Source organism: Musca vetustissima, unplaced genomic scaffold, assembly GCF_032173495.1.
Source record: "Musca vetustissima isolate MV318-11 ecotype Yass unplaced genomic scaffold, APGP_CSIRO_Mvet_v1 utg15158, whole genome shotgun sequence".
In the NCBI taxonomy this organism is placed as follows: Eukaryota; Metazoa; Arthropoda; class Insecta; order Diptera; family Muscidae; genus Musca; species Musca vetustissima.
The window spans coordinates 410,515-434,720 of NW_026887821.1; the positions used below are offsets into that span (position 1 = coordinate 410,515).

Consider the following 24,206-nt stretch of genomic DNA (forward strand, 5'->3'; position numbering starts at 1 on the left):
TATGTAGTCTCCGAATCCGGGGAGAACATTTCCAGGAAAACTTCTATACGATACAAACCAGGAGCCCACCCCTAATTTATCAACAAGTGTAGACAATTATGAAGTCTCCCAATCCGGAGAGAACATTCCCCGGAAAAGTCATACGCTTCCCCCACCCCGAGGTAGTTGTCGTAGAGTTCAATCTTACGCTTAGACCCACCATGTCAGACCGATGGGTACTACGACACATAACTTCCTATATCGGAAGTAATTAGTCCTGGCAGCAAACACCTGTAATAGATCTCTAACAACCTTGTGAGGACGCTATTCAATAAAAATAATTAAATGCTCCCTTAAAATTTCTACCAGTCATACCATCCATATCTCTCGTTTTTAATTCATCAACAAGTGGAGGCAATAATGGAGTATTCGAATCAGGAACACATCCAGAAAAGCCCTATAATCTCCCAACACACCGATGTGTTAGTCGTAGAGTTGGCACGCAACCCATGTAGGCTAATCTTACGCTAAGGCCCATCATACTAGACTGCTCCATTGCATGAAATAAATATATTATCATAATCATAATACTAATAACAGGAAATAACTACTCCATAAAGCAAAATGCCCTGCAACCGATTTCTGTAACCTTGTGAGCACGTTGTCCCATAGACATAACATATCTACCAACCATATATGTCGTTTCTTTACTTCTTATCTGACAAATTTTGTTCGCAACTTGTATACGATCCATACCCGGGAGATCTCCTAAACCATCAACAAGTGTAGGATATTATGATGTCTCCGAATCCGGAGAGAACATTCACAGGAAAAGCCCTACGCTTTCCCTCCATTCAGAGGTGCTTGTCAATCTTATGCTTAGATCCACCATGTCAGACCGTTGAATCCTACGACACATGACTTCCTATCTCGGAAATAAATAGTCCAGACAGCTAGTACGCAAACCCTGTATGTCAACATTACGATTAGATCCACCATGACACGGCACACACGGATTACAATACCTTGAGGATTATTTCTGTTCTCCTTTCGAACCTCCGCCATTTTTTTCTTTACAACTCGTCCTTGTAACAAAAAATCATATATTCTACAAACATGTCGGCCATATGATTTTAGAAAGGGTCCTCAAATATAAGAAATCGACATTCGTATGTTTTCATTGCCATTTTCTACTATTACCCGATACTTGCTTAGAAAATCTTTTATATTAATAAATGTCGTTTAAATTGTGGGTACGGAAAAACTGTCGGATCCAATTGAAATATATACCATAAAAGATCTTACATGCTCGGAACTTTGAATAGTTGAACCGGACTTTAAGCTAAGAAAGCCGAATTTTGTACCAGTTTTATTTGTCTTGATTGTCTTTTATAAATAAAAATCTCAATATTTCGGACATATTGGATTTCCCTAACATCTCTATATCGAATATAAACAATTTTGAAAATTGTACTTTAATTTTGTTTTCTCAATTTCTTTTTACAGGTCGTTCTTGTATTTATACTTAGTATTGCTTCGCTCATTATATACTTTGTTGATGCATCTAACGAAGAAGTCGAAAGATGTCAGCCATGGAGTACTAACATTACTCAACAAATCGATCTTGCATTCAATATATTTTTCATGGTTTACTTTTTTATACGAGTAAGTTGCTGATAATTGGTTTATTAATTGGATAATGATTTATTTTATTCTGTATATTTTTATTTTATTATATATATTTTTAATTATAATATTTTGTTGGTTATTTTTATATATTTAATATTAATTGTGTTGAGACATTTTTGGGAAGGATTTATACAAAATCACTTCCTTTCTGGGAATATTTTTTCATAATAATTAAATGTTTTTATTGTTCAATATCCCTATTTACAAAAATGTCTCAAAACAATATTTTTTTTACAAACTTTTTAAAAAACACAATGCTACTTATATTTATGTTTTAACAATTATTAATTTTTATTATTAAAACAATGTGTATAGTATTTAAAACAACAATAACAGTAATAACTGGTCAATATGATGCCGAAAAATATCGACAAATTTTAATTTTTTAATTTACAACAAATTCTTGTTTTTCTTCTTCATATATTTCAGTTCATAGCGGCGTCCGATAAACTTTGGTTTATGTTAGAAATGTACAGTTTTGTAGATTATTTTACAATACCCCCGTCCTTTGTATCAATATATTTAGATCGAACATGGATCGGTAAGATTTCAAAATTTTCGTTCGTTCCTTTGTTTGTGTTTGTGTGAATTCAGAAGAAGAAGAAGACATAAATATGTGTCAGTATGTCTGTGTCTGTGTGTGTGTGTCTGTTCTGTCATTTACATATATATAAGAATTTTCAACTCTTTTCACCAAATATATATCTCTCTATCTGTCTTCTAAATACTTCTACTTCTTATTCGTCAACTACTACTTTGCGGAATCCGGAAAATATTAACACAAAATTTTCTTCTTCTTGTTTTTTTAATTCCTTATTTTATTTCTTGTTCTTTTTTTCTTATTTTTTATATATATTATCTTCCTTTTTGATTTTGATGATCCAACCCACCCACCAAACGCAATGAAAAAAAACAAAAACAAATATCGAATTTGTCTGCTTGATCGAAATGCATGATTGTAATGATAATGCTTTTCACAATTAAACTAAAAATCACCGAACACCGACACTGCAACAAAAAAACAACAACGTAATACTGACCAATACACTGACGCTCACTCCAACACCAATACAAATACAAAACGAAACAAAAAATAATTACACTTGACAATGAAACAAAAACAAACTGAACACCACATGCAGGTCTTCGATTTCTTCGAGCATTGCGTCTTATGACTGTACCGGATATATTGCAATATTTAAATGTTTTAAAAACATCCAGTTCAATACGCCTGGCCCAATTGGTGTCGATTTTTATATCGGTATGGTTAACAGCAGCGGGTATTATACATCTGGTATGTACAACAATAAATAATAATTATTAAACTATATAATATTGAATATGTTTTTATTTTACTACTCCTGTAAAGTTAGTGTTCATTAAAAAAAAAACTGGGAACATATTTTGTTTATACATAAATGATACCATTAAATATATAAATTGTAAAAAAATATAATTGAAAATGATCATAGTTTATGTCCTGTCATTACCCCATAGTAGTTCAAAATAAAAGGAATATAAATATTCAAAAACGTCATTAGGTTTGTTCTCACACTTACATAGGGGCTTTAGACATAGCCCAATATTAGCAATTTTTTTATTCTATGTGGAACCATGGGAATATCATAATATTCCGTGAAAGGGTTTTTAATCCTCTGAATCCCCATAATAACTGATTATATCTACGTCGGTTGGGAAATGCGCCTACTACCACTACAATATTAAAAATGGTGCAAGATATTAAAAAAATTGTTCAGAATATGCGCAAGTTAGAGAAACGTAGTCGAGCGCAAAAGTCGACTTTTAGATGTTTCGATTTTTTTTACTGGCCAGAAGTCGATTCTTCCAAGAACCTGAATTTCTTATTTATAACCACTTGTGTCTAAAACCTTTAAATTACCGAAAATGGAGCTTATTTTTCCTCCTGTACGTGACCACTTATTGATGTGCCATCTAAAGTTGCCTAGAAACAATGCCTCCTAGCATTTTTGCAGCGGTTGGGGTCCTTGCTTATATGGTGTTGCCATATAATGGCACTATCTGCTGCAATTTCTATTTAGTGTTATCCATTTTAGACGGAGTAATTTCAACAGATGGCAGATACAATCTTGTTTGCAAGTTCAAGTCGAAAATCCTCATCAATCATGATGAACAAGTCATCCGCATACGCACAAACTTTGAAGGTCGCAGCTAGGTCGTAGAAAAAGAGAAAATATCAACAGGTTCAAAATACGTGAACCATAAATAGACCGCTGTGGGCAACCATGCTATACATCCCTCCAGACCGATCCACTGAATTCCACGACACATGACTTCCTATTTCGGAAATAACTGGTCCAGACAGCAAATTCCCCGCAAGCGATCTCTAATAATCTTGTGAGCTCGATATCCCCAGCAAAGAAGACAAATGCACCTTTAAAAGTTCTACCAGTCATACCTTTTATACTTGTCGTTTTTCTGCCGCTAATCCGGCAGATTCTGTCCGGAAATCTTATACGATCCTTTATTTTCATGTTGTAAAACAGTCAAGAGAGGACCGGAGCAGAATATAGTTGTCGAGTAATCGGTGGATTTGAAAACAAAAATATTGCCCAAACTTCTTTATGAAGTATTACATTTATCTTCATCAAATTCGGTCGTTTTATGCGTGTTAGTCCTTGACTCAGTCAAAGGCTTCACACATAGAAGCGGGTTTATAGTTGAGTTGGGAAATACCGCTCATGAAGCGACTCGCTTTTTTTCTATTCACTCCGATAAGAAACTATGTCATTAATTTAGTTCCATTGTTGCTTTCAGTTCAATTGTGCATTGCTAAGCGTCCGTTGTAACGTGATGCACCATAAGATCGAAAGAAACTAGATGGCTTCACGCATAGACGTGGTTTTACAGGAGAAGCGGTTCCCTATTTTTGAAAATCTATATGAACGATTAGACCAAAAGTGGCAAAAGGAACTAGATTAACAAAAAGCCGGTCCTAGTACCTATCGTTTCTTTTGCGGAATAGATCTATTGAACCACGTTGGTAGGAGCCAACTCCATCCCACAGTGTACATTACCTGTGCATTCTGCTAATCGCTATTTTTCTGTTCGCTACGCAAAAGGAACTAGGTCATTCATTTATTTCCATAGTTCCTTTCAGTTGAATCGTTCATTGTTACACGTCCATTGTAGCGTGAAGATATAGCTGGACGATTAGATCAAAAGAAACTAGGTGAACGACAACAAAAAGAAGCGACCGGAGCAAAAGGAATAAGATGAACAAATTAGCCGGGACTAGTGCCCATCGTTCCTTTGCGGAATAGTTCCTTTGAACCAGGTTGGTTACGGATGGAGTCAGCTCCAGTTCACAGTTTACATTATCTGTGTTTTTCGGCCATTCGTCTGATTAATATCCGATTAGCATTACGCATGTAAGACAAAGTGAAATCTCATTTCATTAAAATTATGTAATGAATATGTTCATAAACGCTACTAAAAATTGTAATAAATGAAATTAAGCTATTTCATTAATTCAATGAACGATTTCCATTATTTAATTATATACATTTTCTCTAACCTTAGATTGCGCTTCTACAACCTTTTATATTCAAATGACAATTGTGACAAATTTAAGTATGCCTTAAGAAAATGTTTCATAATATTAATGAAGTTTTACGTTAAAATAATGAAACGTAATACATAAAATGAAAAGAAAAGTTCACAATTTTTACTACAGTGAAATGTATGAATATGTTCATCAATGCTATGAAATAATGTCATTGATGTAAGGAAACAAATTCGTTAGTGATATGAATCTATTTCATTAATGCAATGAAACTATTTCATTATTTCGATGAAACTTTTGCATACATAATTTGGCACGTTTTAAACATTGATATTTTCGCATATTTTAAGAAATTTTCAGTTTTAATTACGAAGTCTCCCTTTTAATGAAGTTTTACGTTAAAATAATGAAACGTAATACATAAAATGAAAGAAAAGTTCATAATTTTCACTACAGTGAAATGTATGAATATGTTCATCAATGCTATGAAATAATGTCATTGATGTAAGGAAACAAATTCGTTAGTGATATGAATCTATTTCATTAATGCAATGAAACTATTTCATTATTTCGATGAAACTTTTGCATACATAATATGGCACGTTTTAAACATTGATATTTTCGCATATTTTAAGCCATTTTCAGTTTTAATTACGAAGTCTCCCTTTTGTCAATCACTTATTGGATTTGTAGTGGTATAGGTCCACCATGTGACTACTATTTTATTAAATTCCAAAAATATTTGTATCCTTTACATGTTCCCAGTTTTTTTTATGTAATGAACATAATTTTACCATATTTTTATTTTCGAAGTTGGACATTTTCAATTTTGCTTGACTAAGCCAGAACCTAATGCACATTTTTCCTTAAGCAACAAAATTCAAAATGTCCCATAGCTTCAGCACTCTTTTTTCATTTGTAATGTCCAATAGTATAAAAAATAGATATATTTTGGAAGACACAGCTACGCTGTCTTCCACTGTATGTGATTCATAGAAATGTTAATTGATTTGAAAAGAGAATACAAAAACCAACAACAATTCTTGCATTTACTTAAAATTTAGCTGGAAAATTCTGGCGATCCGCTGGATTTTAATAATGCACACCGTTTATCCTATTGGACCTGTGTCTATTTTCTAATTGTTACCATGTCAACAGTAGGGTATGGTGATGTTTACTGTGAGACTGTATTGGGAAGAACATTCCTGGTGTTCTTTCTGCTCGTTGGTTTGGTAAGTTGGCATATTTATTTTGTTTTGGTATATTAAAAATATATATATTTTATATTAAAAAAATAATATTTATATTATAAGGAAAAATATATATTGAAATATTTTATAAGTAAAGAGAAAGGTTTCTGTGACAAAGCTGCTGCCAATTAGGAAATGCGTAATTTAATTTATTAACTATAAGTATTTTTTAGGTTAAAGCCAAAAAAACAATTGAGGTTAGGTTGCAATGAAACAAAACTGCTGTTCGTTCTTTTTTTAGGTTATGTGAATTACAATTTCACCAAATTCTATAAATAAAAAATAACTTAACCATATATATTCGATTGTGTGAATGAAAGTAGAGAGTTTTTCTTTCCAGAACCATACAAACAATTATATAAATTTATTAACAAACAAATTCTTATTAGATTTTAGAGTTTTTTTGCTGCCAATATTTATAGTTGTTGATGATTAAATACTTTTTATTATTAAAATAACTAGGGTCTTCACAATTCTATTTAAATCATTTGCAATTTGTTTTCAAATAAAATATTTCAAATTTAATTTCTATCACATTTCTATCTTCTTCTATCACTTTGAACTGCCATAGATTTTAACGAAAGAAAAAAAATTGTTTTTTCAATGCACCCATTATTTATTTTATTTTATAAATTTGTTTTTCCTTAATTTTTGTTATTTAAAATTTATACAGCATTTATTTTATAATCATTGAATACCAGACCAAAATTATATTTTTTAAGAAATTTTAATTTTTTAGTTTTTCTTCATATATAGTATATTTTCATCATTACATCGTTGTTATCACTGCCAGTATAGACCCAAAACCCCCCGAGTTTGACATACTTTCTTTTTTTTAATTCTGCATGTTTCCACATCCTTGAAAATAAAATTAAGAAAAGAAAAACAGTCATGTAATTATTTTTATGAAATTTGCGTTGACCTTATTCGAAAAAAAATCCGTCGATTTCATAGAAAAATTCCCCTATTCCGCCTCTTTATAAATATCTACCAAGTCCAGCAAAGTTTTTTTTTTTAAAATTGGAAATTCAAAATTTTAGGATTTCATATCTCATGTGTTACGAGGACATTCACAATTTGTTTCTTTAATTAATTTGCATGAAATGCTGGCGGCTGCATATGTGTGTTAACAGCTTAACATAAGAAATGAGTTCCCGACTTTATTTTGTACATCTTGAGAGCAAAAATGTGCTAATTAACAAAATAAAATATAATACCATTATATAAAGATAGGAATGTTGAGAAAATATACAAGCACTGTGGCTCATAGATTATTTTATGTTGGCTATGAGTTAAATTTCTTGAAAGATCCTATTATCCTGATGGGATTAGTTTCGGTGTGTACACGTAAAGTCCTTTTAAACATTATCCATATCCAAGTTTTTAGTTAAAATTACTCACAACGTTAAATAAGCTTTGAGCCACTGTATGCTTTTTGAGAAATTTATAAATAATTTTTTTTAAATACAGAATTTGTTCTTATTTAAGTATATATCCAACACCATGGACAATTTTTGTAGGTTCATTTGACCTTTATGTGCGGTTTTATTTCAAAGTCCGTGTGAACGATAAACGTGGATTTTTAAAATAATTTATTTCAAAGTCCATTTGAGCTAAAAGCGCGGATTTTTAAGACATTTATTTCAAGTTCCATCTGAGTTATAATCGTGGATTTTTAAAGTAATTTGTTTCAAGGTTCATCTAAGCTATAAGCGTGGATTTTTAAAGTAATTTATTTCAAGGTCCATCAGAGTTATAAGCGTGGATTTTTAAAGTAATTTATTTCAAGGTCCATCTGAGCTATAGCGTGGATTTTTAAAGTAATTTATTTCAAGTAATTTATTTTCCAGATCCATCCTTAAAAAACAATGTTCATCGAAGCTTTCAGCTAGATCCGATTATATCCATGCTTATTCCTTAGAATTCCGTTTGAAAAGATTTATATGGTTGCTGGATATCCTTAAAAAACAAGGTTCATCGAAGCTTTCAGCTAGATTTTGCAAACGATTTATATATATACGAATGGTGCTGGATAACAAAGATCGGTTTAAACCGATCAGTCAATAGATATTTAATTTATATTTTTATATAATTTTTATAACTAAAACATTTAACAGAGCAGAAATGAGAAACCAAAATATGTGTGGGATATCTATATTTATAACCAAAAAATCCCTTATGTGTATTAAATTAACATTTTTCGTTTCGTTTTTTTCTGCGCTCTTATTAAAACAAAATAACAACCATTTTTTATAAAATATTTTACAATTTTTTTACGACAACAACATTTTTAATTTGAATATCATAAACGAATGAAATCAAATCGAATATTCTAGGCAATGTTTGCCAGCAGTATACCGGAAATTATTGAACTTGTTGGTAGTGGCAATAAATATGGCGGCGAACTAAAAAGAGAACACGGAAAGAGGTAGTCTAAAATAAACAAAACTTAATTAAGAAAAACCAAAACAAAAACAAAAAACCCAAAATAATTCAACTAAAAAATGAAAAAAAACTCAAAAAATAAAATACAGAACATTTCAAAATCATTACTAACATGATTCATTTTTATATTTAATTCCAATTAAAATTCAATCCTAAAAAATACTTATTTTGCATATATACTTATTTCCGATACATTTGTAAAAAATACCAGCCATCATACATAAATATCATCACTTGTTTCTTAAACTTATCTTTAAAATATCTCATGGAGTTCATTTGGTTTTGTTTTTGTTTGTCCTCTGTTCTATATATCTCCCATTTTGTTTTGTCAACAATTATTTTCGATTTGCAAACCAAATATATATTTGTAACAAAAATTTTTCATTACAATTGTTTTCCATAACAAATGCTTTTTATATAATTATAATTTATTACTCCCCTTTCCCCATTCTCTAAAAATATTGAATTTTTTTAATAATTATATTTTAGCACCAAAACATCTTCATTTCTTTACTTTCTTCGACTGTTAATTTCTTTGTTTTCGTTTTTGGAATTAAAGTAAATTTCTTTCGACATTAGTCTGTTACCCTTTGATTTTGTTTGGTTCTTTGGTAATGTAGAGCATAAAACAACAACAAATCCAGTCAGTTAAGATATCTATCTATTCTTCACCACAAAACCCGATCATTAATACCCTATTTCACAATCGGTAAATCACCACTACTTCTACTTTTTTCCGCAACTAATACCGATTTATATATATCTTTCACCAATAACAAACAGTTCCATTCACCTCAAGTTTCATTCATTACCCAAAACGAATCCATTATAAAGTGCATCCTTTCACAATTTTCCTTAAAAAGTTTTTTATTTTTTAATTAAACGACGGAGTGGATCTATGGGTTATTCCATGTCAATTTTAAAATATTAATTTCAAGGCCCATTTTAATAAAAATCGTGGATTTTTTGTGAAATTTATTTCAAGGTCCATCTGAGCAATATATGAGGATTTTTAAAATAATTCACTTCAAGGTCCATCTTAGCAATATATGAGAATTTTTAAAAATATTTATTTCTAGGTCCATCTAAGCAATAAGCGAGGATTTTTAAAGTAATTTATGCAAGGACCATCTGAGCTATAAGAGTAAATTTTTACAGTAATTTATTTCAAGGTCCATCTGAACAAAAATCATGATTTTTTGTGAAATTTATTTTAAGGCCCATTTGAGTTATAACCGTGTTTTTTAAAGAATTTTATTTCCATCAGAACTAAAATCGTGGATTTTGATTGATTTTTTTTAAAGGTCCATCAGAACTAAAAGCATGGATTTTTAAAGATTTTTTTTTTCAAGGTCCATCAGTACTATAAGGCTGGATTAAGGAAATATTTCAAAGTCTATAGATTTTTTATGATATTTATTTCAAAATTTGTGCTAAGTATACTGTTTAAGAAACGAATTTCAGATGTTATCAGAACTCCGAGGTTTGATTTTTAATAAATTAAGATTGTTCAAGACATTTGTTTCAAGGTCCATTATAGATATAAGCTTGAATTATTGGTTTTTAAAACCTTTATTTAAACAGTTTTTGGAATTAACTTGAACTTTGTGAGATATTGATTTCATGAGCTATCAATATCACAACCACCACCAGGTAGTTTAGATTTTCTAGTGCGTTTGAGCCTGTTAACAAATCTATTAAACTGAAAAACAAAAATATAAAAAAATAAACTATGAAAAGCAAAAATACAAAAACTTAATAATTCGTTTACGTTGATAAAAGAAATGCGTGTTGTTTCTTGTTATGATTCTACTACATCGTAATGAAATTATTTGTTTCCAATCATTTAATTCCAAAAAATACACACTTACATTCACAACCCTATATCTCTCAATATAATACACCGTAGTTCTCATTTGAATTTAATCAGCGTATTTGAATCGAAGAAGATATATGTTTTTATTTTTTTGCTTATTATTCGTATAAAGCAAAAGTTTTACCATCCGGTACATTTTTTCAAATATTAATTTCAATGGCATTGGGTGTGGAATCTGTATTTATTTACCATAAGCCTTGAAAATTATTTCATGATAAATCAGATCAATAAGCGTAGACCTTTAAAGAAATTAAGTTCAAAGACCATTAGGGCAATAATTAAGTTCAAGGCCAAACGGGCAAATACGTTGTCATACAAAGAGCCGTTAGACCCATAAACACTAATTTTGTATGTATGTTGTTTATTTTAAAAGTCATCAGTCCCAATGGCGTAGTTTTTTTTAGATACATTTATTATAAGCTAAAAATATTTAAACATTTCTTTGTAAGGCTTTTCGGGGAAATGCATTTCAATGTGTTCAGGGTAGGTTTTCAAGAAATTAATTTGAATTTTTGAAAGGGATATCGGGTATATAAATTCACATTGTTAATATAGGGGCATTAGTCCAATAAACGTAGATTTTGTAGATCCATGAGCGGAAAGGTTTATGATATGTTTTCTAAAGACCACCAGTGGCATAAGAATGAATTGTTTAAGAAATGTAATTTAATGTAATCAGGTTAGATCATTGAAGAAATTTATTTAAAAAATCAAAGACATACTTTTTGAAAAAAATTGTTTCGCTTAAAATAATTTAGTTTGTATTGAATTGGATAAGCTTTCGCTATAAACGAATAATTATTAAACATAACTGAAATATTAAATTTCATAGCCAAGCATTCTAAACATATCCTCCAAATCATAGCTTAGACTCTCGAAATTCTTAAACAGAAGGCTTGTCTTTATTATTACGTTGAAAAAATCAACAATAATAAGAATAATAAATAAAAACATAAAGGATAATTTAAAAAAGCTTTTGCTTTATATATACGACTTATATAACACAAGATTGTAACTAAGCTTGGTTTAAGAAAAACAGAGCTTTGATAAAAGCCATATCTTAACTTGTTCTTAATTAGCTATTAAAGCTTACAAAAGCTTTTGTATTAAGCTATTAATAAACAAATCGACAACACGAATCAAAATTATTATTTTAAATATTTGTTTTACAAAATCTTTTTCGATTCAATATATTATTATCATCGAATTTTCTATATTTTTTGGAACATCATTCTCAGTGTTGTGATTTGACATTATGAATTTATCAAAAAGCAGAAAATCATTTTACTTAGAACTATTCTACTTTTAATGAATTGTTGTGTTTGATTTTTTCTGTTGTGTTTTCATTTTGTTTCTATTCATTCCGTATAATAACATCTATCATAGAAGTATTTTAAATTGCGCTACTGCTGATTGTGTTAAAACCCTCCTCGTTATGATCCATCTTTTTCTTAAATTTTTAATTTCGTCACAATTTTTCCATCGTAATTCCTCGTACATATCCTGGAATCTAACATTCAGTCTATTTTAGATTATAAAATATAAATAGTAAATATTTGCAATTATCTGAAAGAAAAACACCATAATCTTCGTACGAACAGCAAACAATGAAAATAAAATAGAGGGAAAACAGAAAAAAGGTCACGCATTACGATAAATAATTTATTTACTTTTGTCAAAGGTTTCCTCAATTGATCACTGTTAGAGAGAGCGTCTAAATTTTAGGGTAATTTATGTATTTTATTATCTATATAATCCAAACCAATCACATGTCGAATATGTCATTTAGTTAATTGTTCCAGCCTGTTTAGTATTATTTTTTTCTAATTTTCGTTTGATTTGTAAGATATTTAATATTGGTTCTATATTTTTAATTGTTTTATTAATATGTGGGAAAATATTGCTCAAATACATAAATATATTTAATACTGAGAACAGTTAAATGTTTTCTACTACAATAAATGCAAGCTTATTTGGAAACTACAAAGTTCATGTATCATAATTTAGCCCGAAATAGGAATCTAGATGATCCGAAATCCGTAAAAAATCAGGTGTGAATCACCTGATTTGGTCGCAGTACGTGTATGACTTGGAGACCGAACAAGTTTGAGATTCGGTCTGAACGTTTATCAAATTTTCGACAGATTTCCGAACAAGGTCTTACAGTTTGGTTTCCTAAAAAAGTTGTGACTACAGACTTGGGGCTACTTCCAAATTTCATGAATTCTGGCAGAACTTCTTTACTAAATTGGGGGAAGTTCAGGACGAAGCCTAACTAATTGGTTTTCTGGGATGGTTTTCCTCTCTTAAAGCATTACAATATACAGGCGAGAACCAACAACCTGTGCTAACCTAATGACCAAAAATAAATACTTATGTTATACAGATTAAAGTATTTGATGTAAACGATATCAGCCGGTAATATCCGTCCTTGTACTCAACATATGGAGATTATTTCGGATACTTTCTCCCACGAAAAGTCAACATTTCGCCGTATAAAGACTCAACCTGTGCTAACCTGATGACCAAAAATAAATATTTATGTTAGTATTTGATTTTATGTAAACGATATGGAGGAGAGAGAGACGGATTGGAGGAGACAATTTTTGATATTTTCTCCACGGAAATTAAAAAATGCACATCGCTCATAAAGACTCAACCTGAGCTAACCTGATGACAAAAAAAATATGTTATACAGATTTATGTATTTGATTTGATATGAACGATATTAGTCGGTAATATCCGTCCTTCTCCTCAACATATGGAGAAGGCGATTTTTGATACTTTCCCCCACGAAAAGTCAACATTTCGCCTCGTACATAAAGACTTAACATGTGCTAACTTGATGACCAACAATAAATATTTATGTTATACAGATCGAAATATTTGATTTGATATAAACTACATCAGTCGGTAATATCCATCCTTGTACTCAACATATGGAGTAGAACAGTTTCGATACATTCCCCAAGACTAACCTGTGCTAACCTAATGACCAAAAATACATACTTATCTATTTGATTTGATATAAACCATATCAGTCGGTAGTATCCGTCGTTCTGCTCAACATATGAAGAAGAACATTTCTGATACTTCCCCCACGAAAAGTCGAGACCCTACCATCGTCTATAGAAATTTTCTTCCCATGGCACATCTTACTTCGTCCACAAACACTATACATACAGGTTATAAGGACTATCTTCTGTCCTCCTATATAGAGTCCCGATGGCTCGACTACTTGCACATTTTTTGTACCAAAACCTGTATCATTTTGGGGTTTTATACTCTGAAAAACAAATACAATCAGTACCTAAAATTGGACCCTAATATATGGGAGCCATCCCTTATATGGTACATATTATTTTCACTTCTTTCTCGAACAGAAAATAAAAGCTCCGGTAAATGTTGGGTGAGATAGTTTTATACCCTAGAAACAAAATACAATCACTTCCGTAGAATAATTAAGTTAGGGCCTTTAGGACCTAAAATTGGACCCTTATATATGGGAGCTATGAATCTAGGGTCTTCGGGACATGAAATAGGACATTATATGGTAGCTATCCCTTATTTTCACTTGTTCCCAAAACAGAAAATAAAAGCTAAGGTAAATTTTAGGGTAAGATTACAATCACTTCCATAGAAAAATGAAGCTTGGGCCTTCAGGACCTAGGACCTCTTATATGGTAGCTACCCCTTTAAATGGTAATTATTCCTTATATGTGAGCTATGTCATAACATAAACCTACATAATTTGAGAAAAAAGTCAAATACAGAATTAAAAAAATTAATAAATTGTACAGTACGTTAAATCATTAAAATGGACCTGGACCATTATAAGCCCCCCAAAATACGTACTTACAATATAAGTTTTCTGTAACAAGATTCCCTTTTTTGAAACCTTATATTTCTCATATCTGAAATTTTACCATCTGAAACTTATATTTGAGCAATATTTTCTTAATTCCATATTTTTATAAATAATTTCATAATTTCTTTTAGATTATTTTAATTCCAAAACATTTGTAGATTACCTTTCGGTATACATTACATTTCTTCTAAAGTAAGGTTGTAAAATAATTTAAGATTTTGAGATTTCAGTCTATATATATATTTAATTTTTATTTAAGTGTACAAAGATTTGTTTAAGCGAAGTGTGAGTGTGGAAATATTTTCTTCTCTTTTTGTTTGTAAATCACTACAACAGCAATTACATTTATGTTTGTGTGTGCGTGTGGTTGTGCTATTTTCTCAATTCTCAAAATACTTTGTATAAAAAAGGCAGTGTTTTGTATATATATAAATAAAAAAAATAGTAAACAACAAAGACAAATTACAAAAAATAAGCTTTCAATGTGACAATAAAATTAACAATAATTGGTAACTAACAAAACTTGTGTGACGATGAGACGTAAAGAGTTGACAACGCGAAACGAAACAAGGGAATGTGAGGTCCTTGTGTGCAAGCATTTGAGAAACAAATGTAATTGTATATAGCAAAAGAAAGAGTAGGTGTGGGTGTGTAAAAGTGTCTGTGTGTGTGAGTGCTAGTATGATTGAGTCGATTTTAATAGGGTTAGAATATAACTTACATACATGTATTATTTATCGTTCAATAACGAACGACAATCAAGTCCATAAATATTATTAGTATTTGAATTTGTTTTTGTATTATGAACAACAACACCGATAATAACAAAATAAAAATGAATGAAATCAATATTGTTACTATTAACTACAATTGCATATATATAACAACAACAACAACTATATAAATATGTGTGTGTATACATCAATCGATATATAGGCTGTGTTCGCTAGTTGGATACCAGAAATCACAGAACTGGCTGCCCAGAGAAGCAAATATGGTGGAACATATAGCAAGGATCCTAGAAAAAGGTACACACCAAATTCAAAAAAAAAAAAAAACAAAATCAAAATAAACATAAAAATCCACCACAACCACCACCAAAAAAATTAATAATTAAAAAAAATTATCAAAAAAAAAAAAAAAAACAACAAGCAGCTGTACCGCCTTTTTCTCTGAATAACAATAGTTAAATAAAAAAAAAACAAAAAAAAATCAATTCTAATCAATAAAGCTATTCACATAATCTTGTCTAGTTTTAAATACTTATATACACAACCCAATATACATATTTATTTATTTTTAAGTTTCATTTTTTTATATTTTTTATTTTTGAGATTTTGGTTTTAAGTGTCTCAGCATTGTTATTCAAAGTGATGTTTTAGCTCACTTTCAACATCAATGTTCGTTATAATTTCATTTTTAGTTTGTTAAGTTTTCAATTCAATTTCCAAACTACATCCGAAAAAAGAACAAAACAATTGCATATTCAAACATTTGATATTCATTTGTTTGTTTGTACTACCTGTTGTTTGTTATCAGTTTTATGTTGTTTCAATATAGTTTTTGAATCAAAATGTTTTTGTTAATTATGAAATGATAAGAAATGAAAAAAAAACCAAAACTATAGAGAAAATTATTCCAAAATATAATTAAAGGCTAAAATAAATTCACCACAAAAAAGAACAATATTTGTGAAATTGGTCTTTGCGATTACTACTTGGCTATAAAATCGAAAAAGGCATTGATTTCTTGGCGGCATGTGTGTTGTGTTATTATAATTTTTTGTGTTACCAAAAAAAAAAAGTAATATTTATATTTAAAAATTAAATAAATAATTAAAACAAAAAATAATAAACAGTTAATATTATTAAAACAAATAGGGTTATTAGAATTTTTGTCAGTAAATTTTGAATGAACCAAAAATAAAAATAAACAAATCTATTTGTATTATTTTTTTTATTTAAGTGGTGTTTTCCCATATCTATAATTATGCAATCAAATCGGAATTATATTGCTTATTTTGCTGGTGGTTATACATCTGTTCCCTCTCTCTTTCCCTTTTATTAAATTCTTCTGTAAATCACTTGTTTTTTCACTCACCACAATCACAAACTTGGCTTTTATATATTTTTTGTTTGTATATTGAAAATTTATAGGATGCTAAAAATCATAACTGATCAAATGATAAATTAAAACAAATTATATTGGTTTACATATCCTCATTTTATTTTATTTTTGTCGTAAACCATAATATGCAATTTTTGAACGCCGAAATAAATAAAATAATATTTTCCAGTAAATACGTCGTAAAATATACATTTCATATTTGCATTTATTTTTCCATATATCATTTAGTATTCTTTAAATTTTAAAGAACATATTTTTCTCATAGAACATATAGAGTAGCAAAAAAAAATTGAAGTGTGGACCCAAGGCTTATTATTAAGTTCAATGTCAAAAATTTGAACGAAGAAAAAAATCATATGTCGCTTTGAAATACATTTTTTGGGAATTACCAACTAGCAATTGGAAATATACTAATAAGGTCATCCAGGGAGATCAGCTGGATATCAGCTGCTTCTCAAGTTTGCAGTCAAAGTCGATTACGGTGAATTGATTTCCATTATGAAAACGTAAACAAAGTTTAAATCACAATGCAATAATAAGGTGATATACCAAAAACAAAACATTTGTTTTTGTCCCGACTATATGTCAATTTTTTTTCTAGTAATTTTTCTCATGATTGGCTACACACTTCGACAGTTAATTGAATCGTCAGCTGCACTAAATGGACAATGTCATGGTCTAAATTTTTGACATAGGCATGAGAATGTACATACCATTGGGTCCTACCATGATGCAAGAATAAGGCGATGTTTTTGTCCCATCTGTCAATATTTCACACCATCTATCAGTGTTTCACATAGTTGGCAACATTGCACATCGAATTCATGTAGAATCATCGCACTTTGACAGTTAATCGAATCGTCAGCTGCGCTAAATGGACTTCCTATTTATTGTGCCATGGATTTTACCAAATATATTTTGTAGAAATTTAAATTGGCTGTTTAGGTTTCCATATTGTGAATTCTATGCACAATAATGTGTGTTAACAAACAGCTATTCACAATAATGTGTGTTAACAAACAGCTGACCTGGGAAACAGCTGATCTTACTGACCAGCTTATTAATAAATGTTGTAAATACTCTGAGCAGATCGGATTTTTTTCGATATTTATTTTTTTATGTATTTTAAATATATTGATATAGTATTATAGAATGACTGAAGCCATAGCGTTATTCCAAGGTCGAACAGTAAGCCCATATGATTTGACACGTGCGGGTTTCTAGTTTTGAATTAATCGTATGAAAACGTACCCAAAAAATGATATTATGTGGAAATTTCAATCAGAATGGTTGATAAGGCTCACTTAACAGGTCAATCCGGCGACTGTGAACATTCTAGAAAGAAGTTAAACACCTGTTTTTTTATCACACCCTCTGTCAAAATTTATAAAATGAGTGGAGTGAAAATTTTCAGAATTTTTTATTGGAAAAATAAACTGATATATCTAGCAAGCTTTTTCATATTTGGCAACATTATACGCGAATTCAATCGAACTATGTATTTTGACAGCTAATCTGAAAATCATCTATGCTTGATGGGTTACTTATTGAGCCATTGATACATATCTATTGTGCATTGGCAAGGAAAATCATCGAAAATATGTTATATTTATTTGTACACATAATACCATCAGTAAAAATAGGGTACATTTTTGACACGTTGGGCGCCATTCTAATAAATTGGTGAAGGCTTCAAGCATGAAGAGAGGTTCAAAAATCCAAATTCTCAGAAATAAAAAAGAAAATGTAAGATAAATATTTAATTTTGAGCGTGTTTACTGGAAAATTTATAGAAGATTATTTTCTGACATATTCCATCAGGTCATGATTTGTTATTTAAAGATAAGCAAATCTATATTATTTAATGTCTATGAAATTACAATAATTAATTTTTATACATTTTATTTTGCAATCTCAATAACATTGATTCCCTCGTTATGAGTCTCCTTCATAATTTGCATGTAAATATTTACTTATTTCAAGTTTGGCATATAACTTTTTTGTAGTATTTTTTATTTTTTTAATTTTTTGTTTCATTATAAATTATTTGCAAAAAGAAAGGAAAACAAGCCGGCATTCATTTTAAGTAATTTACAGAAGTATTTATTTTCAAAACAAAAACAAAATTTCATTTACAAATAAGTAACTCTTTTTGGTTAGTAGAAAAGGCTGAAACAAAACAAACATGTTACCACAGAAATCGATGAATCGATTTTTTAAAAATTTTATAAAATAATAATAAAATAAAAATACAAAAACTAAATTGTAGACAAATCAAATAAAATGTTTTGTATAATATATGAAAATAAAACACAAATAAAAATTAAAACATTTTGATTGCAAGAAACCTTAAATTAAAATAAAAATGCTTTGGTCCCTGAACAAAAATAACCCCCACCCATATCATTGCTATAATTGCTCTTTTGAGAATATTTTCGGTTTTTTAATTAAATCCACAAAAAAAAGAGAAAAGAAAACAATCAACAATCTTTGGTCAATAGCATAAACAATTTTAAATAGAAATGAAACATGACTTTGTATTTTTAAATGTTTAAAAATAAAGAAACTCTGATTTTTTCCTAGTAAATATATTTTATACATTTAAAGGCAAGCAGCAAACTTGCTCCTAATTACCTTTGGAATAGACAACGATTTTTCACGGAATTACCAAAAATGTCTGGAATGAAACATTGTACAACAACAATGATTTTTTCTAGGCATTTATTTCAAAGTATTGAAAAAAATGAATGAAATTGAAATGAAAAATCAATTGTTTGACTTTATGCAATTCTTTTAAGTTTTTTCTGTTTAGTTTTATTTATTTTTATTGCATTCTTCTTCTTCGTTTATTTCTTTTCCTTTAAGCTTTGGTTGTAATTTCGATTTTTTGTTTTAATAAAACCCTTATAATCACCTCTGTTTGTTGCTTTTGTTGTTTACCATAATTTCTTATTCTGTTTCTTAATTTAAAAAAAGCAAATATATTTAAGCTGTAGTTGCGTTACAATTTTTAAATAAATATTTAAAGCAAAAAAAAAAAAAATCGTTTGTTCGATTGTTTGTTTTGTTTGATTAACATCGACAAGTTGAAGTTATTTACAAAAAAATTTAGCTTAATGTTTGTTTTAGTTTATCCATAATTTCATTAGTTTCGTTTCCCTCAAAACCCCGACCTCTTTCTCTCTGGTATTTCATAACTTTAGTTGTTTTTTTTTCGAATTTAATTTTTTTTATGAAATAAATAATTTTTGGCAATTTAAATAAATTAAACCAATCACCAAAAAGTTTTTTCAAAGTAATCCAAAATATATATTTTTTAAATATTTCGAAATTAATGCCACTTTTTCAAGTTTTGTTTGCTTGCACAGACTGTATGCCGCAGCCACGCATATTTTCAAAAAAAATGAATAGAAAAAAATTTACTATAAAAATAATAACAAAAACATATACTTATCTACAAAAACCCGCCTCCGAAAAAAATATGTACATAAAATATAGGTTGTATTATTTTTTTCTATTATTCTTCTCTCTCATCATATTTTCAAATATCATCAATATAATTTTGTTTTTCAACAATAATAACTTAATAACAATAATAACTAAGTAGTTGCGTTTCTTAGATATTTCGTTTTAGTAAAAAGAAAGTTTTCAATCTAAAGTTATATATGAACTAAGAAAACACATATTTTCTACCAAACCAAATCATATTGACACAAAATAAATAATATTGTTAATTTTTTTTCAAATACAAAATGTTACAAGTTGTTTTTTAAGTAACAATTATATATTAACTATAACAAAACACACACAATCGTTTAGATCTGCCTTTGTTTTTAGTTTTCAACAACAATTTATCTTACACTTGTCCCCAAGAAATCGCAGCCTTTATTCTTAAATCAGAAAAAAATAATGAATAATGATTATATAAACATAATTCTTTTATATTAGCCTTTAGTTAATTATATAATATGTATATAAATTGCTGTTAAGAGAATCTGAAATTTAAAAAAAAAATGTTGTCTATAGGTAATGTTTGTTATTTTCTTATATTGATAATATATCATATTTATTAAAGCCATATCAAATTACTGAATAGTAATACTCTATTTGACTAAAAGAATGTTATTCACCGTGCAAACATAACATCAATTAGTAATTCTTAATAAAATTAAGAGAGCATACTTCTAGGCGCCCAATAACATTATTAACTGTGAAACGTTTTGAAATAGAAACGAAATTAAAAACAAGTGAGATGATATGTTAAAATAGGGATACGTAGGTCGACAATAGCTATTGAAGAGTCAACTGTATATAATAAAAAAATAATTTTCAGTCGACTTTGCCTTATTCGATATTTAATTTGACCAAACTAAAAATCTGAAAGTATAGGGGTAAACATCGAAAAATCGATTTGATTGAAGCTGTAAGACATCCTAATAGCCTAGACAGACGACAGCCTTAATTTGCATTAACAGCCTTAATTCAAATTAACTTGTACATTATCCTCATTTTTATGTGTTTTTAATGCACAAAATCAAACTGAATTTATACTGAATTAAGCAATTTCAATATGGCAATGCCGTAGAAAATAAATTGATTGTTGTCAAATTTGTTTACGTTTATGAAAATAAAATTTATAAATAAAGGAAAATTCAACAATTATTCAAATTGGTAGCTTTTTTACTATCGTCATAGTTGATTTTCTTCCTTTCTGCAATATATCAATTTCATAAAGACGTAATCCCAAAAAATATAGGAAACAAATGCCAATATATTTGTCCTACACACAGACAAACAATAGTTTTGAAACAAAAAATTTTTTCATAAATGCAGAAACTCTCGTCTGTCAAGGGTAAATATTAATTCAAATTAAGAACTTTTTAATGCAAATTAAGGTTGTCGTCTGTCTAGGGTATAAAATAACATTTGAATACTTAAAAAAAAACATAAAAAATTCCGGGCCAGGGACATTTTCTATATATTACTGATATGGTAATCGGCCTTTTTAAATTAAATATTTAAGAAGGCCATTTAACCAATATCATAATTACTTTTAAATTAATATAAAACAGATTTGGAACAATGAATACCGAATACGCAAATAAGCCTTTCCAATTTAGAAAGACCGGTACTTATGTTCATATTCATGTTTTTTTAATCTTCTATAAACAGACTAATAAAATTCCCTACTGCTATATCTACGTAAGTGCCCAACCACTTAATGTCAATTTGTAATGTGATGTGTTACTATAACTGCAATTTTCACATTTACCAAATACATGTTTCTTAAATTTTCTGGACTGGACGTGGGCTTTGGATCAGGATCGACTTCTTAGACCCACACAATAAATTTCTCTTCCAAAGCATGATGCAATAATGATTTTTTCGCTCGACTACATATACCTAGTTTATCTCACAGTTTTTTTTAGGTGTAAAGTCAGGAACAGCTGCTACTATTTTCCAGAAGAAACAGGCATCCAGTTGTTTCGAAGTAATTCTTCCACGGTCAACTTTCGTGGGCTTTGGATCGGGATCGACTTCTTAGACCCACACAATAAATTTCTCTTCCAAAGCATGATGCAATAATGAGGTGATGTATCAAAACAAAAACCTTTGTTTTTGTCTCGATTATCTGTCAAAATTTTCCATATAATATTTCAAATGGTTGGCAACACTGCACATCGAATTCAAGTAGAAATTGCCCACTTTGACCGTTAATCAAGACAACAGCTGCGCTAAATGGACTACCAATTCATTGTGCCATGGTCCAAGGGTTCAAATAATGTATATATGTATTCGACGATCTTATAAACACATTTTGAAGCACCGCGATCGGGTTTTTTTCAATTCACACAACTCATGTTTGAGCTCTCTATCTCACGATATGTCACATGGCGAGCTTGCATAATTTTTGGTGCATCAATTATCTATGGGTCGCTTTGATCCAACTTCATTTGCTTTTGTATTGGTTCGTGGTTCATAAGGTTCCACAGCTCTATGTTACATATGGTGTTGGGCAAGAATATGCAGCATGATCCTGAGACATCTGTTTATGTATACCTGTAGCTTTGCGTGATGGTATTTGACACACGCCAGGTTTCACCGCCGTATAGCAGCATGACATATCGTATATTAGCCCAGGCCTATTTTGGATTTACAAATTGTGCATAAAATATGTTTTCAAATGAGATATTTAAAAAAATCAAATTACGAGACCTTTCTTGGAGTACGATTATTTTTCTGTTTTTCATGTGAGATCTTGAAAAACTCCTTGACACTTATTTTTTTAAATCCAACTCGTTTCATAATTGAAAGAAGTTACGTCAACAAAGTTTTCCTGCGAATGCCAGTGCTTTAATTGATTACTGAGATAGCTGTTGGGCGCCAAATAAGTACTGTTCTGACTTACATACGATATAATATGCACATCGTAAATAGGGATCCGTGTTTTCTTAAAACATAGTGGAATTGAAACAAATGGAAACAGAATCAATACATTCGAAATTATATAAATCAACTTATTATGCATATAAAATATTCATTCTGAATCAATGATACGAGAACAAGAACTTGCAAATCCTCTTTCATATAAAATATATTTAAATTCCTTTCATTTAGATCCCAAGATTTCGTAAAATGATTTCAAATTTCAAGCAGTACTTATAGACAACTAGATATCTTATCATTTCATTATTTAAAATTATTATTTTCATTTATGTATTTATTTTATATTTAAAAATTTTAATTTTTCAAAAATAATAAAAAATACTTTAATATCTATATAATCTACAAAACAACGGAACTATCAACGAAAATTGACAAATACAACGGGCCTAAGCAACGATAAAGGTATTTCACTTATATATGGATGTCAACGCAATTGGTTATTTCATAATAAGATATTAAATTTTAAATAGGATTTTATATGCAGGGCATTTAAAGCAGCTTTCCTTCTCCCTTCTTACAACAAAATGTATTATTATGTTTAGAAAATCAAAAATTCTACCAAATGTTTGGCTATTAAATTGTTATACAAAAACCATTTGATTAAAAATTTCTAATTGATATGATTCGTATAATTGAAAACAGGCGATATTTGCAAGTTGTATACCAGAGATTATAGACTTGATTGGAACAAGAGCCAAATATGGGGGCACATTAAAAAATGAGAAGGGTCGAAGGTGAGAATCTTTATGTAGTTAAACAACAAAAACAAAACATACTAACGAAATATAAAACATGCTAAAAAATACAAAACGTATACAACAACTAAAAATAGTTTAACAAAAACCAACAACAACAAAAAATCATAAAAAATTTCATACAAAAATACTCTGAAAAAATAAGTAAAGTTTTTTATATATTTAATTATTTAATTAAAAACGAAACGAAGGCGTTTGTTTTATTATTTTGTTGATGAGTTTTTAT

General features: G+C 29.3%; 1 protein-coding gene across 35 annotated transcripts in view; it reads left to right on the forward strand.

The window, feature by feature from the left end:
- Nucleotides 1-24,206, forward strand: part of LOC133335537 (calcium-activated potassium channel slowpoke) — a 147,528-nt gene that overhangs the window by 45,877 nt on the left and 77,445 nt on the right. For 24 of the 35 annotated variants that reach the window (XM_061543823.1, XM_061543844.1, XM_061543818.1 and 21 more), the window contains exons 3-7: nucleotides 1,486-1,644; nucleotides 2,098-2,209; nucleotides 2,811-2,962; nucleotides 6,277-6,444; nucleotides 8,799-8,890. In XM_061543823.1, the coding sequence (XP_061399807.1) occupies nucleotides 1,486-1,644; nucleotides 2,098-2,209; nucleotides 2,811-2,962; nucleotides 6,277-6,444; nucleotides 8,799-8,890 (683 nt within the window). Of the gene's footprint in view, nucleotides 1-1,485; nucleotides 1,645-2,097; nucleotides 2,210-2,810; nucleotides 2,963-6,276; nucleotides 6,445-8,798; nucleotides 8,891-15,587; nucleotides 15,680-23,867; nucleotides 23,960-24,206 lie in introns of all 35 variants that reach the window. The other 11 variants (XM_061543825.1, XM_061543828.1, XM_061543843.1 and 8 more) reach the window with 2 other exon arrangements.